We start from the raw sequence: 13,754 nt of genomic DNA, 5'->3' as shown, positions 1-13,754 counted from the left end.
TTCAGCTAGCAAGGCTGTGTCATCTGCATATCACAGGTTGTTAGACAACTCAAATGTGGCTTACTCATCCTTGTGGGCACATGGTGACACACCCTTGGCTGGGGTTTGATAAATGCCAAATCAATAAATGAATGAACAAATGAATGAATGATCAATCAGAAATCTGGCTGCACATGAAGGGGAGACTGTGTTGCAAAGGACTCTGAACACCTAGCAAGAGGCCCTGGGCATAACTGACCAGAGAATATGGTCCCTCCTGGACTCTGAGTTGAGTATCTGGGGGCTGGAGGATGTCAGATGTCATCTACTCCAGGCTGTGCCATATAAAACCCTCTACTGCACAGCAGACAGCAGGCCAGAATCCTTGTGCAAGCACCTCCAGTGAGTGCAGGCAAAGCACGCTGTGGCTGCAGCATGTTCCCAGAGTGCAATGGAAAGGAGGTGGGCTGCGGAGATTGACTGACCCGGGTTCAGATCCCAGTTCTGCTGTTTGCCAGCTGTGTGGCCTTCTTCTGCAAGCCACCTAACTTCTCTGAGCCTTGATTACTTCCTTTGTAAAAGAAGTATAATCCTCCTCCCTCTCAAAGTTGTTCTAAGGATTATAGGGAATATAGATAGATAGACACATCGCTCCAGCTTATGAAAGGCAACCAATGAATGGTAGCTAATTATAGTTTTATGACGTATGATTAGTTGTTGGGGGAGGTTTCATGGAGAGTTCAAAGAAAGTTCTAAGTCATGGAATTTGAGTTTATACCTAACAGTTTGTCACAATTACAGTGAGCTAATTATGGGACTCATTAACAAGGAGTCACATGAAGACTATGTACCAAAGTTATTCAAGATCAGGGGCTACTAATCTTTTCTCACAACGACGTATCCTATGGATGATGCCTGCAAGTGAGATCCTCACCAGCTCACAGAGCCCACTGAAGAGATGCGGAAGGCTGACCTGGAGAGATGACGTAGGAACAATGCTTAGGGGCAGTGTACACTCCTCTCAGTCCTAATTCTGGAAGTAGGCAGGGGTAGGAAAATCCAGGTTTCTACCATGATATATTTGGAGCTGGGTTGTTCTTGGTTGGACTACTGAATGATCTAGGCCCAAGTGTTAGGAGCCCATCTAACAGGTGGGGCTTTGGGTCTGAAGGGCGGGAGGGAAGGAAGGAGGGCCTGAAGTCTCAGGCAGAGAATGGTGGTCAGAGCCCCAAATGTAACCCTGGCCAGCCCCAGGCTTGCGTGAAGAACCAACATGTTTCAGAAAGTCAGATCATGGTAACTGACTGAAACTAAAGAAAGTGAGAAAGGAAGGAGGAGAGGAAAGAATCAAAAGCAGCCTAGATGCTGGGGTGGGTAGGGTGCCGTTAAAAGAAACAGGAGAATCTCAACCCTCCTCCAGAAAATCTCTTCTTCTCATTCCTCCATCTCCGTGGGGGGCACTGCCAACCACAAGCCAAAATCCTGGAGTCTCCCCAGATGCCTCATTGACCCTCACCTCCCACAGCTTATTGATTTCAAGTCCTGCCCATTCTCTCTATCCCTTCTGATCTAGTGCCTTCTCTGTCCACACTGCCATTATCCTGGTTCAGGCCTCTGCTTGCCTGCCCTGGCTCACTGCACAGTCTCTTGACTGGCCTTCCACCTCCACTATCCCCCTCTGTCCTCCATTCACACTGCTGCCAAAATTCCATTCCAGGAAACTAACCTGGTTATTCCTACCCTTGGCTTGAAATCATTAGGCAGCTCCTTGCTGCAATTGGGATCAACTCTTCAGCATGGCTAGCAAGACCTCAGAAACCCTGGTGGCGTAGTGCTTAAGTGCTACGGCTGCTAACCAAAGGGTCAGCAGTTCAAATCCACCAGGCGCTCCTTAGAAACTCTATGGGGCAGTTCTACTCTGTCCTATAGGGTCGCTATGAGTCGGAATAGACTCGACAGCACTGGGTTAGCAAGACCTCATGATCTGTCTTGTGCCCTTCCCCACCAAACTTGAACCCAGCCACACCGAACTGCCCACAAATCCTCCCAGGGGCCGGGCCTCTCATGAGCCCCTGCATGTACTACTCACTCTCCTGGGACCCGCTCCCCTCTCCTGGCCAACGCTCAATCAGCCTCTTTGACTTCACTCCAGAAACCCCTCCTTAACTCCCAGGCTGGGATATGAGTTCCTCCCCCTTACTCCCCACTCCCTCCTCCATCACAGTTCTTAAACCACATTGTCCTAGAGAAACTTCAAATCTCTCAGCCTACCTCACCTTGAGCTCAGGGCCTGTTCTTCCTCAATTTGGGCTCCATAGAGCTCTGCATCCTGCCACACAGATCATAAGCATTCAGTAAATATTTTGTAAATTAATGAACGGGCGAAACCAAACAATGAGGAAATCCAGGAGAAGACAATTCGGTAGAAAAGACTATTTAGTTCTAGATATGCCAAGTCTAAGTTATTGGTGGGAAATCTAGGTGGAAGTCCAGGCTGCACTAGGAAAGAGAGACTGAAGCTTGGGGGAAGGTCTTTTAGGAGATTGTGGTCTCTCCTCTCATATAAGCCAATTCCCCACAAATCCAGAGACTGGGAGGTCCAATAACCAGCACCAAGAGGCTCAGTGTTACCAAGCCAGCTTCATCAACTCAGGAAGCCCCAGAGCTAGAGGGACATTCAAAGTTGTCTAGTCTAATTCTTTTATTTTACAAGTGTGGAAACTAAGGCTCAGAGAGGGGGGTAGTCAGCTCAACAGCTACTCAGAGGTAGTGCTACGACTAGAACTGGAGTGTCTCCATTACCATCCTCTGTGGCCGCTTGCTCACAGCACTCACCCCCTCCCTATACCACAGAGTGAGTTATTGGTGGAAGAAGGGGTGAGTGCCATTGGAAAAACTTGACTCCACAGATATTCATACACTAACTCCTCCTTTCCCACAACACAGCTTCTTACAGTCCCAGTGCAAACAGAACCAGTAGAGACCTCAGGAACCTCAGCTCACGCATCTCATACACTTAACAAACAGGATGGACCCTCATGGCCTCCATCAGAAGCTACATTTATTTTACCCTATTTTGAACATTGTCTGCCATCTACTCTCCAGCCCTAGGACAGAACAGAAACAGATGATCAGAAACCATGAGAGGGATTGCTGTGGACAAGAAAACTGATGGCAGAAAATGATCACCGACAGCTCAGGGGAGTTAACACACTGACTGAAAAAGAGCAACGGGCTGGGGCCATGGAGTGCAAAGACCAATAGCCATTCCCAAGAAAGCACATGAAGACTCTCCTCCACATACCTATCCCAACACAAGTCCTAGTGGCGATATCTAAATTATGTTCAGTAAATTTTGTTTATTGAAGATCTGCAAGCATTTAGACATTTCGTAAGGGTTTTCATTTAAAGTGACTAAACCAAAAAAACCAAACCCAGTGCCGTCGAGTCGATTCCGACTTATAGCGACCCTATAGGACAGAGTAGACCTGCCCCATAGAGTTTCCAAGGAGCGCCTAGCGGATTCAAACTGCCGACCCTTTGGTTAGCAGCTGTAGCACTCCACCACTTTAAAGTGATTAAAAAAAAACCAAACCCAGTACCGTGGAGTCGATTCTCATAGCGACCCTATAGGATAGAGTAGAACTGCCCCATACAGTTTCCAAGGAGTGCCTGGTAGATTTGAACCACTGATATTTTGGTTAGCAGCCGTAGCTCTTAACCACTATGCTACCAGGGTTTCCTTAAAGTGATTTAAAAAAAAAAAAATAGTGCCATCATATGGTTTCCAAGGATTTAAAATTTTAAAGTGATTGTGATTAGCACAGTTAAAGTTCTGGCACTATAAGAGGCAAGCCCTCGGGTGTTCAAAAGGAGGAATTACCCTAAAGGATTTTGGATAACACAGGTTCTTCATTATGAAAGAGGGGAAGAGAACTGGCATTTGTTGATTGCCACAATGTACTCCACAATATACTAGGGAGTATGTGTGTTACAGTCCCTGGCTGGTGCGCATGTTAATGCTTGGCTGCTAACTGAAAGGTTGGAGGTTCAACTCCACCCAGACATGCCTCAGAAGAAAGGCTTGGTGACCTACTTCTCAAAAAATCAGCCACTGAAAACCCTATGGAGCATACTTCTGCTCTGACACACATGGGGTCACCACGAATTGGAATCAACTCGATGGCAACTGGAAAGTGCTTAATGTTGTCTCATTTAATTCTCACAGTCTTTAACCTTGCACTTAGAAGGCATTCAACAATATTTGTCAAACTCATCAGTGACCTAATGGTTGAGTTTTTTCAGTGTCGTTTTACAGGTTGGGAAAATGAGGTTCAAATACTAGCAATACCTGTCCATGGTCACTCAGTATAGAGCTGGGAACCTGAGCTCTTCCTCCAAGGTACAGTTGCTATTGCTACAACCTCAGTTAGCTTTGCAGGAAGGAAAACTTGCACATATCCAAAACAAAAGTGTGAAGCTAACTCTGCAGCCACGTTTCACTTGATGTCATAAGCACTGATTGAGGGCTTGCTGTGTTTGGGGCCCTGTGTTAGGAGCCCTGCTTCCAGCCATATGATATCTCATTTCACTTATGCTTTCTTTGATTCACAGGAATGAATTCAGAGCATGGACAGATATCAAGCCCGTGAAACCAATAAAAGCCAAGCCCCAGTACAAGCCCCCAGATGATAAGATGGTTCATGAGACCAGCTACAGTGCCCAGTTCAAAGGGGAGGCCAATAAGCCCACACCGGCCGATATTAAGGTCATTGATCGCAGAAGAATACGCAGCCTCTACAGCGAACCTTTTAAGGAATCCCCAAAGGTGAGACAGACCTTGTGGGGAGCCCATCAGAACAGCCTGGGACAGAAGGGTTAACTGCAGCAGAGCATGAGAGTGGGGCTACCTCCAACTCTGTCCCAGTCCCCAAGACCAAAAACAAACCAAACTCACTGCTGTGGAGTCAATTCCGACTTATAGTCCCCGAGGGCACCTTTAAAATCCCTCCTTTCCTCTAGCACCCTGAGACATAGGGGCATCTTCAAATGGAACTTTTGTTAAATTTAAAAGGAATAATAAAAAGGAACATTACCTAAAATAAAAACAGCTTAATGACTAGCAGATTTCCAGAGAACTAGCTTCTGATTTTAAGAACTCAAAAAAAAAAAGTGTCAGAAAATCTCACCTAAGCCCTAAGTCTCTTTGCCTTAAAATAACTGTGCTTTTGCCCCTACAGGGCTGACCCAGTATTCCAGGCCCCCTCACCTAGCTTCCTTTCCTGTCTCATCCTCAGCTTCCATCAATGGACCCTTCCTTACCACCCGTTGTTGTTGTTGTTGGGTGCTGTCAAGTTGGTTCTGACTCATAGCAACCCTATGTACCACAGAACAAAACACTGCCCGGTCCTGGGCCATGCTCGCAATTGTTGAAATGCTTGAGCCTACTGTTGCAGCCACTGTGTCAATCCATCTCATTGAGGGTCTTCCTCTCTGTCTCTGACCCTCTACTTTATCAAGTGTGATGTCCTTCTCCAGGGACCAATCCTTCCTGACAACATGTCCAAAGTATGTAAGATGCAGTCTCGCCATCCTTGCTTCTAAGGAGCATTCTGGTTGTACTTATTCCAAGACAGATTTGTTCATCCTTTTGGCAGTCCCCTTACCTCCCCAGACTCTTGGAGACTGCCTGCCCTTTCTTGTCCTTTCCCTTGATAAACGCCATTCACCAGCAGTTCTCAGCCTGTCACAACACCCCTGTCACACCAGCAGCAAGATGTGTGCCGAGTAACGTGTTACTATAATAAACACAGTTTGTGAATGGTTTACATTTCTAAGTAAATTATAGTGGATTTGGGATTTAATGACACTACTCTGCCTTATTTGCATTTCAGTATGCTTTCATGAAAGGGAGAGAAATGTTGGAGATACAACTGGTGAAGTAGGAATCACACACGCCATGCAGCCTAACATGTCCATGGTGTCAGGGCACATGGAATTGTGTAACTATCTCCTATTTCTAACAGCAGATAAAGGTCTGAGTACCACTGCTCTAGAACTAAATAGGTTCCTGCTTTTGCCCTAAGGTCTTACACGCGAGCGAAATTTCCTATCCATCTCAGGACTAGTTTACAGGTAAAATAACCAACCAACCCAGTTTGCCTGCAACTCTTGCAGTTTTAGCACTAAAACTCCAATGCCCCCAGCAACCCCTTGGTCCTTGGCAAACCAGGATGATTGATTACCTTATTTAGAAGTCAAGGATGACTGAAAACCACTAGACCTCAGTGAATGAGTGACCTAAGAAGTCAGTCCCAAAGAAGATTCAAGGAGAGGAAGGTGGGAAGACCGGGGAGAGCAAACGTAGAGATGGGTCTAGGGAGGTCATGCCTAGTGTCTGCAGGGTTCTCTGGGGAAGAGAAGGCCAGGCCATCTTCTAAGAATGAGGAAAACTGAGCTACAGGAGGGAGCTTGGGGAGAGTGGAGTGGGCTTGGAATGCCTGGTCTGCCAGAAGCAGTCAAGGAAGGCAGCCAGAGGTGAGGATAGGACGTCTCGGCAGTGTTGAAGGCCTGAGACTGGAGATCTCCTGGCCCAAAGTATCTCAGTGAGGACATTTCTCCATGAGTGTCCATCCTAGAGACACAAACAGAGGGAAGAGTGGCTTATGCTACAGTCATAAAACACCCCCGAGTCTTCATGTGTGACATCAACAAAGGTTTATTTCTGATTTATACATGTCCATTGTGGGTTGGCTGCCCCTCTAGTCATATTGGTTGCATCTTCAGTCTGGGACTCAGAGCGATGGAGTGCCTCTCTCTGTGGCAGAAGGAAAAAGGCATTAGAAGCACATGCTGACTCTTGAATCTTCTGCATGTAGGTGACCCAGGTGGCCTCTGCTCACATTTCTCCACCAATGCAAGTCACGTGCCTATGCCTCGTTGAATAGCGTGATGAGGTGTAACCTTCCCACAGGGAGAGGCAGCAAATATTGAACAACAGTGATAAGGTACATGCCTGGGCTGGCCCGGGGTTAAGAACTGGCAGGGTCGGCAAGCCAGAGTGGCCAGTGAGAATGTCGCCACAGTGACTGACAAGGAGTTCAGACGGGAGAAGCCAAGTGATATAATGCCTATGAAAATACTTCATACACTGTGTTCCATCAGTGTCAAAGTTCATCACCAGTGTTATTCTTTAATTAATAATGTCTTCTTTCTAAACTCTCTCTCCTGCCCCTCCCCCTTTGTGTTTCTGTATTTGCGGTCTGTTTGTCTCTCCATGCAGGTAGAGAAACCTAGTGTTCAGAGTTCCAAACCAAAAAAGACCTCAGCGAGCCATAAGCCCCCGAGGAAGGCCAAAGACAAGCAGGTGGTATCGGGCCGGTCCGCCAAGAAAAAGAGCGCGGAAGGTCCCAGTGCCGCCAAACCGGAAGACAAGGAGCAAAGTAAAGAGATGAACAATAAACTGGCTGAGGCTAAAGAGTAAATTTCACTGCACTTTCCTTTTTATTCTTCTCTCCTTTCTTTTCTTTTTCTTTTTTTTTTTTAAACCAACAAACAAAAAAAGGCCACAAAATTAATTAGAGGCTTCTCATCTGCTTTGGTCCTGAGTGTTCCAGGAGCTCTTTGGCTTGGTTTCTTTTCGTGGAGGAATCCTATTTCCAAGGTTGTGTGGCTTGCCTCCTCTCTAAATCTAGAACAGAGGACCTGAGCAGGGCCTACTTCTGGGCTGCTGGGCCCCAGGAACACCAGGCTGCATGCATGCACCTGGGCTGTGCCTTCCCCTGTCAGTGAGATGCAGGCCGATGAGGAAGGCAGGCAGGTCTTGGTGCACAGCTGCAGTTCCCAGGTAGCTGCGAGGAAGTCTCCTGGTAGTGCTTGGAAGCCTCTGTAGGGTGTCCCCCTGAGATTCTTCCCCACGGCCTGTTTCAGTGGTCAATTTTGGACTTTAGATGAATATATTCTTTTCCCAAATTCAGAAAATTATCCTGTGTTATAGAAGCACAACTCGGGCTTCAACAATTAACAAATTTTTGTGGGTATAGTAAAAAACAAAAAGAAAAACCTTGGCCTTAATGTCAATAAAACAAAGTGAGTTGTGTCTGCGAAGTTGAAGTTATTTTTTCATAGGATATTCTGTTAGAAATGTATGGGTGTATTTAGTTTTCAATCAATGGGCTTTAAATTGTATATCCAGTCATAAAGAGGCCACCGATGACTAAAACTAGGCCAGGGTGGTGAAAAGGTTAGGTGTTTAGGTACAATCTAGAAGTCATAGGAAGGTCACAAAAAAGAGATTATTTTCCTCTGTTTACCTTCAATAGACTACCTGTCTGGTGCTGCTGATTTTGCAAAGCGACTGATTAAAGGTGACCAAGGAAGAAAGTTCAAGGTGTAGGAATAGGGTATTTAGAATGTGACTTTCTTGCTTCTGAGAAACACAAGGTGGGAAGTAGACATAGTGGTAAGTGTGGCGATTTTTAGCTCTTCCCTTTCTGAACTATTCTTGCTGTATTCCTCAGAGGACAGAGGATGCCTAAGCTTCAGGTTATGGGGAAATGTCTATGACTTAGGTAAAGACTAGGAGAGTTCCCTGCTAAGTGATTAGCAAGCATTTTTGGCCTCATTAATGGAGAAAAGCAGCTTTCAAAGTATTGTGTGTTGTGTGTCCGTGTGGCCAAAGCCCCCATCTTAGCTGTGCTACTGTTGTAGGAGTTAGGGAGTAGGTGTGAAAAGATCCCCAGTGCTCACTCACAAAGGAACCAAAAATACCTAGCAGAAAAATTATATTTGCAAACATAAAGCATTGTGATGTGTATATTGATTTGCATACTTCATTTCTCGTGCCCTTAAAGGTCGTTACGATCCCCAGCATTCTGAAATTGCTTGACTATTATATGACATCAAGCTTCTGCTCAGGCCTTCTTTTCTTTTGTAGTGAAAGTGATGAAGAGCGAAGGTCTCAGTTCCTTACATGAAAAGTCCTCTAGGTCCTTCCTGTTTCGAGGAAGCAGGGCTTCCACCAGCTCTCTATTATTGGGACCATTCAGGCAGGAAAGTCTCCGTTTACACCATTTTGTTGGGCACATTGGGGCTGATTGAGAAGTCTTAGAATTAGTTAATTTAGAAGCCGAAATTAATTCAGCATGTGCTATGCGAGCTGTACTTCTTAAGAGAACGGGGATACTAGAAATGAAGTGCTCTGTCAGTCCCCCTGCGATTTTCCTTCTATCTCAGGAGACAGAGCTGTGAGGAAGAAGTATTGAAGAAGGTAGAAAATGTTAGTGAGTCTCAATGTTTATGAATCACAAGTTTTGAATGACTGTCTGGAAATGACTAGAGTAGACCTTTAGTGTTGATTCCAGCTATTTGCTAGCTCATCTTAACATTAACCAGAGATCTCCATCATCATGATCTTAACTTTATCCAGAGAATTCACCAATTTATGTTTGTTCTCTCAAGATCTGGCATTAGTCAGACATGTTGATGTTAGCCACAATTTGAATTTTTCCATAGAAGAATCATAATCAAAAAATTTTTTTGGAGATCAAGCATGTCTAAGTTTACAGGGCAACAGGAACATTCATTCAACATACATTTATTGAGTGCCTGTGTGCCAGGCACTGTGCTAGACATGGTGAGTAATATAAATCAATCTGTCTCCCTGGCAACACAACCAGAAGGATGCACGCGACTTGATCCCAAATTGTAGAGTTTACCGCAGGGCCCCATGGGCTTCTGCACCCACCTGGCAGCCCCCAGGGATTAAGTTTCCTACCTTGCCCCACCTGAGGTTTTAGATGACCTGTATGTCTTCCCCTACCCTTTAGTATCCCTATCTTTTTAACACACCCCACACACAAGAAAACCCTGTTCGTGGTTCACTTTGACTCTGGAATATTGGCAAGAAACTTCCCATTGATTTCTTTTGTTTACAAATAAAACTCAACTAGTCTCATTCTTGGAAACCCTGGTGGTGTAGTGGTTAAGTGCTATGGCTGCTAACCAAAGGGTTGGCAGTTCGAATCCTCCAGGCGCTCCTTGAAAGCTCTACAGGGCAGTTCTCCTCTGTCCTAGAGGGTCGCTATGAGTCGGAATTGACTCGACAGCACTGGGGTTGGTTTTTGTTGTTGTTTAGTCTCGTTCTGTTTGTTTTTTTTTTGTTGTTGTTTAGTCTCGTTCTGTTTGTTTTTTTTTTGTTGTTGTTTAGTCTCGTTCTGTTTGTTTTTTTTTTGTTGTTTAGTCTCGTTCTGTTTGTTTTTTTTTTGTTGTTTAGTCTCGTTCTGTTTTTTTTTTTGTTGTTGTTTAGTCTCGTTCTGTTTAGTCTTGTTCTGTATCCCAAGCATGTTGATTCAAACTGATTTTAGTTTCACCAGCAGTGTTTCGGTTTCAACTTTCGGAAGGTGACCAAGCTTCCAAAGCCTATTCCACCCTTTTTATTTGTGTCTCTACCGTCTCCCTGTGCCCCTGGCAGGAGAACAAGGCTGAAGCTTTCCCACTGTCTGCTTCGCCTGCCTGCAAAAATGATACGTAGAAGCGCACGTTGGCTCCCTGCAGCTTTCTGACACCTGCCCTGTGCTCCCGTCCAGTCCTATGCCTTTGCCTCTCAAAGGCAGACAGGAAGTGTCTAATTACGATTTTGTGGCCTGGGTTTTGTTGCATACCACAGATTGTCTATGTAACGTGTAGGACACACCTCTCTTGGTGCTATTTCATTCCTGCTGTTAGTAAGAGAATGACAAAAAAGATTCATGTATAGCCAATTGATTGTGACGTGCTTGTGGTTCTGTGCTTGCTCAGAAAAAAAAAAAAAAAACTAACAAACAGTTTTTCCAATTATAAATAAATGCTAAAGACGAACACCACTTTCTTGATCTTATTTCCTTGGCGAGGCCCAGCTGAGTAGGTGAAGGAGCCAGCCTTTGCCATTTGATCCATTCTGCACGAGCTGAGCTGTGCCCTGCAGTTTTCCTGGGGTTCTCCATAATGCAGCTTGACTCTTAGATTGCCTCTCAGATACTAATTGCAAGGAGTCAAAGCTAAGTGTGGGAAAAGCGAAGATGGACCAGGAGACCCACTGACCAACAAGGTAGTGTAACGTTTTCATCCCATGTTGCCGGGGACCAGTGACCGCCTGTGCCTAGCACCACCTCACCAAGCTGGGAGCCTGGGCTCTGACTCTCTACTCCCTCCCTGTCACCTGGCAGAGATGCCTTCACTTACTCGTTTAATCTGTGGCCACTTTGGAGGTTCCACCCTCTGGGGGCTGGCTCACTGTGTGCGTTATGGGGTGCCAAATGGTTGTATGCCTAACATGGGGCTGCAATATAGCCATAAGAGAGGCCCAAGTAAGGCAACAATGGGTTAGGTAGCTGGGAGCTCAGATGAAGAACAGGTTTCTTCCTGCTGGGGTTGGGAAGCACAGAAAGCTCCATGGCAGAGGGGGTCTTGGAGAATGGTGGGATTTGGATATGCAGGGCATGCAGGAGCAGGCCTACAGGCAGGTGAACAGGTATAGGGATGGGAAAGTGTGGGGGCCTGGGTGGGAACCTCAAAGCTAAGGCCAAGTTTGCCTACTTTGATACCCCTGCTGCTGAAGCCTGAGACAAAAGATTTTATACCATGCATGGTTCTCCTTTCATTTATCTAGCACGCGTTCACTGAGTACCTGTTATGTGCCAGACATTGTGCTGGGCACTAGGGAAACCAAGAAGACCAGAACTCAGTCTCTCTGATCACAGTGGTGCATGAAGGGAGAATGCATTCTGGCTGGTTCTGTGAATCAGGGAGGACTTCAGCAGAAGGGTAGTTGTTGATCAGGTGAACTGGGCTGAGGTGGGCCAAGGCATGCCAGACAAAGGGAGCTGCATGAGCAAAGGTGTGGAAGGCCAAACACCGGGTGAGCCCAGGCCCCGGGGGGTAGTTCACTTGGGCAAGGTCAAGGCACAGGCAGAGCTCGGTCATGGAAAGTCCTGGTATCTGCATTCCATATGTCTAGATTGCACCCCATACCCTTGCATGCTCCTCGCCATCATGCTTCTCTCCCTCACCCCACGTCAGGCAACAACCACTGGTCCTCTTTTGCTCTAGGCTAGGAGCTTGAGGGTGGGACGGTTATTCTACTGCTGGTCCCCGATTTCTGGGTTGTGGGGGCAGTGGTAGGAATCGAGGGTCACGTAATGAAAAAACCACTATGTGTTTGTTTTCCAGATGAATAGAAAACATTCTGCCCACCTGCCTGCTTTTGTATGAGGCAGGAAACACAAAATACTGTTCAGTAAATGAAACAAATACATGGAAGTATGTATTATTCGGAGCCCTGGTGGCACAGTGGTTAAAAGCTACGACTGCTAAAGGTTGGCAGTTTGAATCCACCAGCCGCTCCTTGGAAACCCTGTGGGGCAGTTCTACTCTGTCCTATGGGGTCACTATAAGTTGGAAGCGACTCAATGGCAACGGGTTTGGATTTTTGGTTTTATGTATTATTCAGCATTCTTGATCAATTCAGGGAGAGAGACAAAACAGGGATTGAGAGAGAGGGAAAGAAAGGAAGGAAACAGAGATAGACATAGAGACACAGAGAGAAAAAGACACTCAGAAAAACATATATGTGAAGACACTGAGAATGATGTGAGAGATACATTCAAATCATCAGGGAGAGGACAGAAAGGTGAAGAGGCCTTATTAGTGCCGTAGACGCTGCCACGTAATCAGGGTGCGCTCAGAGCCTCATACACCTGCTGTTTCTACCATGCACCCCTGCTGCTGGCAAAGCCCAAGGAGGCAAATATATAACTCATTGCTAATACTGCTTCCCTAAAACAGCAAACCAATAAGCTGAAAACCAGCCCTCTGGTTTTCAAATAGTTATAAATGCATTTTAATTCTTCTTTAGAGTTTGTGAGTTCTTTGTGAAACTCTTTCCTCATTTTTTTTTTTTTAATTAGGGTTTGAAAATTTGTACCTGCTTGTCATAGATTTGAGAAGTATCAAGTTCTATTTCACAAAGGCTATTGAATTTCCTTAGTGGGTCATGGTTTCAAAGTCCTTTCACTGCTAAAAATTCTTAACACAGGTTAGATTTTCAGGACCACAAGTATAAAAGGCTTCTTTGAGGCTGTACCCTGGGGACCATCTCCAGTTAGGGCAAGTCTCCACCCGTGCCCCCTTGAGGCCAGTAGGTTGGGAGAGCAGCAGCTGTGCACGCAGACAGGCGAGGCAGCTGTTTCAAATTAATGGCACCAACCCTCGCTTAGAACTGTCCTCCCCCCACTGCCATCTGATGCATAACACCAAGACCACACTGGAATACCTATAATAAATAACAAGGCAATAGAATTGACACCATTTATGTATTTCACTACTTATTGTGTGAATACTGGTTAGCACTGGCTGTACACTTTAGCGTTTACAAGGTTCATGGATGGCTATCAGTGCTGGCTGTGCGACCCTGTGCCATTCATTTAACTTTGAGCCTTGGTGTCCTGCTCTGAAGATGCACACAGTAATACCCACCTCAGAGGACCAGACTGAGAATGAAATGGCATCGTGACTGTAGGGAACCCGTAGTGGACACTAAATACATGATCATTTCAGGCCCCTGTCCCTTCCCTTTATAGTATTGAAATGTGTGTTTTCACTCTCTTTCTGGCAACTAGTTACCTCTTAATGATCTCTTACGATACATGAAGTTAATTGAGGTAAATGCTCTGATTAAGAAGATCCCATATAAAGAATTCCAGTTATTAATTACTTGGAGTCCACAGACCTAAATAATA

General features: G+C 45.7%; 1 protein-coding gene across 1 annotated transcript in view; it reads left to right on the top strand.

The window, feature by feature from the left end:
* The window catches only part of MAP6 (microtubule associated protein 6), a 94,199-nt gene that overhangs the window by 66,692 nt on the left and 13,753 nt on the right, over window positions 1-13,754 (top strand). The window contains exons 2-3 of the mRNA XM_003420031.4: window positions 4,594-4,807; window positions 7,262-7,458. Of these exons, the coding sequence (XP_003420079.1) occupies window positions 4,594-4,807; window positions 7,262-7,458 (411 nt within the window). The remainder of the gene's footprint in view (window positions 1-4,593; window positions 4,808-7,261; window positions 7,459-13,754) is intronic.

The sequence above is a fragment of the Loxodonta africana genome, chromosome 7, assembly GCF_030014295.1.
Source record: "Loxodonta africana isolate mLoxAfr1 chromosome 7, mLoxAfr1.hap2, whole genome shotgun sequence".
In the NCBI taxonomy this organism is placed as follows: Eukaryota; Metazoa; Chordata; class Mammalia; order Proboscidea; family Elephantidae; genus Loxodonta; species Loxodonta africana.
The sequence above is the reverse complement of the archived record's forward strand: the minus strand, read 5'-3'. Positions and strand labels throughout refer to the sequence as shown.